The following is a 4,913-nucleotide window of genomic DNA, read 5'->3' on the forward strand; positions in this document are numbered from 1 at the left end:
CCAAGCCAAGAGCGTTTAATCGATTTCTCAGTTCGATTATAGACCACTGCTCGAAGCTCTTGCCACAGTACATAGCCTCTCCGTACTAGCTGGCGGCACTTCCCTCGCTTCTTGCGGTCGCCCTTATTGTCCGTTTTCACTCGCGATCTGTACGGCTCACTTGCGTCCACTCGCGTTTTCGGTCTACTAATGGGCTTCCAATCCCATTTCTGATTCTGTAAGCTATGGGTCGGTAATGCAGAAACAAACAGAACTCTTTATTATAGTTGCTATTTATTAGCTGCAAGTTGGCTCGCGTCAGCTTCGCTCGCCATGTTGTACTCGACTACTGTTCTCCTTCTCTATCGCTTTCTTCTCGCTCCACGCCACCTATCTCTTCCGGTTCACGCTCGCTCAGCCTATCACCGCTGTGGCTTACAATAATAACTCGAAAATTGTGCCAGGATATTCTGGAAAACTTTTTCTCCTATATGCGAGCGATGGGAGCAGCAAATGATCATCCATCGCCCATAGAATTTAGAAACCGTTTAAAATGGTACATTCTTGGTAAACATTCCGAACACGCTATTTCTGTGAGAGGAAACACAGAAATTGATAATACCTCAGAGCCATTATTTAGTTTACATGATGTCCATTCTGAGAGTTCCTGTGTGTTCCGGATTCAATTATGAATCTCGGTCTGTTCGTCACCGGCGTGATGGCAGCATCAGCCGGGTCAGATCGTGCAGCGCCACAGGGGCGCTGCGCGCGCATGCCCGATCGCGACGCGAGGCGACCGCGCTTCTTCACGGTCGTTTCCGGCGCCTTTTGGCTCATGGCTACGGTACGAAGTACACGCGTCGTGCAGTGCTAAGGACATTAGTGTGCTCTCGTGGACTTTTCTCACCGAAGACTAGACTCAGTGTGAACAAATAGAGGACTCAACAGTGCGACTCGACTCAGGCAGCTCGGGATACAGCATCACCGGCGACTCAGGCTCACCACGCATCGCGCAAGCCGGCGCCGCGTGGACACGGCTCACGGGCATCTACATCGCGAGGCCGGTGTTCGATCAATAATATCGACCCGTGCAAGTGATTTAAGGACTTCTCATTCACCGCTTATTCATAGACTGCTCACTGTAAGCTTCTTTCATTTATTAAACTGGGACACGATACTTTTATCCAAACTACACGAGGTACGATCACGTGATTTTCACCCTCGCAAGCGTGCATCCGTTCCCTGAGCCTCTCACCGCTAAGTCCTCTCACCCTGCGTCCACCAGCAGCGGTAACCAGCGAACTCGCCTCGCGGGATTCGCGAACATTTTTTGGTCCTTCGAGCCGGATTGCGGCGAGGCTCTCGGACGGCTCATCTCAACGCGCAGTGATCACGTGATCTCACGGACGTTTCGCGTGATCAGGGGCGCGCTCACATACGGGTTTCATCACTTTGTACACGTGATCTCACGATTCTCTCGCGTGACTCACTGATACTGCTCACCTCTCACCACCCAACGAGAATCCTAACCTCACTCGTGCTCACCCATGGCGGACGAAGGCAAGACGGGCAAGACGGACCGCCCGGGCACTCCGTCGCTGGAACTGCCGACTGGAGACCGTACGTCAGGGAGGACGGCGTCTCCTGCTCGGCTATCACCGGAGCTCGCGTTGAAGGCTCAGACGCAAATGGGCCGGATTACATTGCTCAGGGAGCTCATCGACTCCCTGCCGGATGCCGCAGCGGGGACCTCGCAGGAAGAGGTCTCCCAGTTTCAACAGCTGGTCGAGGAGACGCACAAGGCCTTTGTCAAGGAACACGCCTACCTTGAGGTCTCATGGCCGGCGGCGCTCATTCAACATGAGTATTTTTCAGGAAATGCTCACCTCGAAGAGTCGCGGTGCTACCTGCAGGCGCGACGGATCATAGGCGTGCTCCGCCACGCACTGTCAGCTCAGGCCGCTCAAACACAGACCAACTCATCGGCCGGCGAGATCAGACAGACGCACTCACGCTAGCCGGACATCTCACTCCCCAAGTTTACTGGGGAGTATGCCGCGTGGCCTGCGTTCAGAGATCTCTTCGCCAGCCTGATCATGAACAACGAGCAGCTCACGAACGTCGAGAAACTTCACTACCTCCGTTCGTCGGTAGAAGGCGCGCCAGCTCAACTGATCGCAGGGTTCACCATGGCAGGAGACTCACTTACGCCGTCCTGGGAGCTGCTCAAGGACCGCTACGAAAACAAACGTCTGCTCATCCATGCCTGCCTGGATAAATTATTTGCCAGCTCAACCCCGGTGCCACGGAAGGCGGCGGCATTGGATCGACATGTCTCAGGATTCAGGGAGGCGCTCAAGGGACTGGAGGCCCTAGAGGTTAAGGAACAACTCGGGGATTGCGCAGTGGTATATCATGCCACGCGACTCCTAGACCGTGTGACGCGCGAGCAGTGGGAGAACTCGGTCGGAGCATCGCGAGACTATCCCACGTTCGAGAAGCTCGACGAGTTTCTGACGACGCGGATCAGGGCTCTCGAACGGATCGAGAGTACGACAGCTCATCCTGGCCCCAGTACAGCCTCCTCACCAACAAGGAAGTCGGCAGCTCAGCAGGTGGCTTATCAGGCGACTCATCAGGGCGACTCGTCGTACCCGTGCGACCATTGCAACGCGCACCACTTTATAGTGATGTGCACGAAGTTCCGTGAGTTGTCTGCACAGGACCGGCACAGGGTGGCGGTGACAAAGCGCCTGTGTTTCAACTGCCTGGGACGCCACAGCGTGCGAGCATGCAAGTCCCAGCGCGGGTGCAAGAAGTGCTCGCAGCGGCATCATACGATGCTCCACGACGCATCAGCAACAACGTCGACCGCTCAAAAGCCTGGCGGCTCGCCGGGCACGCCCGCAACATAAGAAGACGGTGCAGTCGTCGAGGCCAGCTCAAACGCCCGCTCATCATACTCGACTCTACTCGCCACAGCCTTGGCAGTGATTAGCTCATCGACAGTACAACACTCAGCGCGTCTGCTCATTGACACAGGATCCGAGCTCACCTTCGTCTCGGAGAATCTCATCCGGCAGCTCAACATCCCTCGTCAATACTCAGGTATTGTCATCACTGGAATTGCAGGCAAGGAGTGTACTCGGACACGAGGAGTCGTGTCACTCACGTTACGCTCGACACATTCCAACGCAGCTGCCACAATTCAAGCTCATGTCCTCCGGACAGTTACATCAATCTTACCATCGTTCGAGGCGGAACCAGAAGAATGGCCGCATCTCAGGAACTTGGCATTAGCCGATCCTGATTTTCTCATCCCGCGGCCAGTTGACATCCTCATCGGCGCAGACGCTTACGGGCAAATCATCAAGTCCAATGTCATCAGGCATTCTCCACTCATGCCGATAGCGCAACTCTCCATTTTCGGATGGCTCGTTCTTGGGCCAGTCAACAGGGAAGCAACACGCACATCAACGCACCATGCTTCTACTCAAGTCAACGAGGATGCCCTCAACGAGTTACTGACAAAATTCTGGGTTCAAGAGGAGGTGCCTACTCACGATGTCAACCAACTCACTCCTGACAAGCAGAGGTGCGAAGAGCACTTCAAGGCCACACACTCTCGTGATTCTTCAGGGAGGTACGTCGTCAGGATTCCGCTCAAATCACCAGTATATCTTCTGGGTGACTCGTACCACGTCGCCCATCAGTGCCTCAAGGGATTACGCAGACGATTCTCAAGGGATGTGAACTATCAACGTCTCTATCAACAATTCATGATGGAGTACGAGACACTCAATCACATGACGAAGGCATCATCCATCTCCAGTCGTCGCTCACACTTCTACCTACCACATCACGGTGTTCTCAAGCCTGACAGTACAACAACGAAGCTGCGAGTCGTATTTAATGGCTCCAGCGCATCAACATCGGGCTACTCTGCGAACGACCTCATGTATACTGGAGCGAAATTGCATCTGAATATCTCAGATGTTCTCCTCTGGATACGAAGACACCGTCACATTTTCGCTACGGACATCACCAAGATGTACAGGCAGATCAAAATTCACAAGGATGACTGGGAGTTGCAACGGATACTCTGGATGGACGATCAACTCAATGAAGTGCCATATCATCTGACAACCGTCACCTACGGGACAAAGGCCGCGCCGTTCTTGGCCGTTAGGACGCTGTTACAACTAGCAGAGGACGAAGGACATAAATATCCACTGGCTGTGCCATCCATCACTCATGGCAGGTATGTCGATGACATATTTGGTGGTGCAGATAAGATTCAACAATTGCAGGAGGTCGCACATCAACTAAAGGGCCTCTGCATGGCAGGCGGCTTCCCACTAGCAAAATGGCATGCTACTCATCTCGACATACTCAAGACTGTCACCGACAGCGAAGACCAAGGCTTACCAATCACATTCGACGATTGCGCAACCAAGATACTCGGACTAAAATGGCTCCCTCAAGAAGATACATTTGCATTCTCAACGCGAAGCTCACGCAAGGAAGGCAGGCTCACAAAACGCCTCGTATTATCTGAAGTGGCTCAGATATTCGATCCACTTGGCTTTGCATCACCCGTCGTGATCAAGGCCAAAATTCTCTTGCAGGAGCTGTGGCTGCACAAGCTCCAATGGGATGATCCACTGCCATCCCAGCTCTCAACCCGGTGGCTCTCCATCAGAGAAGAACTCACAAGTCTGGCCAGACTCTCAATACCTCGGTGGCTCAATACATGGAGCGACTCGCAAGTGGAACTTCATGGATTCTCTGATGCTTCTCAATTGGCAATGGCTGCAGTCATATACATATCCGTTCACGACTCAGACGGCGCCACGTTCTCACTTGTGTGCTCCAAAACTAAGGTAGCACCTCTCAAGCGGCTCTCAATCCCGCGACTTGAACTCACGGCTGTT

At 53.5% G+C, this 4,913-nt stretch overlaps 1 protein-coding gene across 1 annotated transcript; it reads left to right on the plus strand.

The window, feature by feature from the left end:
• Nucleotides 1–2,075: 2,075 nt before the first annotated feature.
• LOC105570899 lies at nucleotides 2,076–4,862 on the plus strand (the record flags this gene model as incomplete). Its single annotated transcript, XM_012028351.1, has 2 exons — nucleotides 2,076–2,877; nucleotides 2,962–4,862. Coding segments are annotated over exons 1-2 (2,703 nt in total), but the record flags the coding sequence as incomplete, so codon positions are not given.
• Between the last annotated feature and the right edge of the window lie 51 nt (nucleotides 4,863–4,913).

The sequence above is a fragment of the Vollenhovia emeryi genome, unplaced genomic scaffold (genome assembly GCF_000949405.1).
Source record: "Vollenhovia emeryi isolate VEMERY1.0 unplaced genomic scaffold, V.emery_V1.0 DF941612.1, whole genome shotgun sequence".
Classification (NCBI taxonomy): Eukaryota; Metazoa; Arthropoda; class Insecta; order Hymenoptera; family Formicidae; genus Vollenhovia; species Vollenhovia emeryi.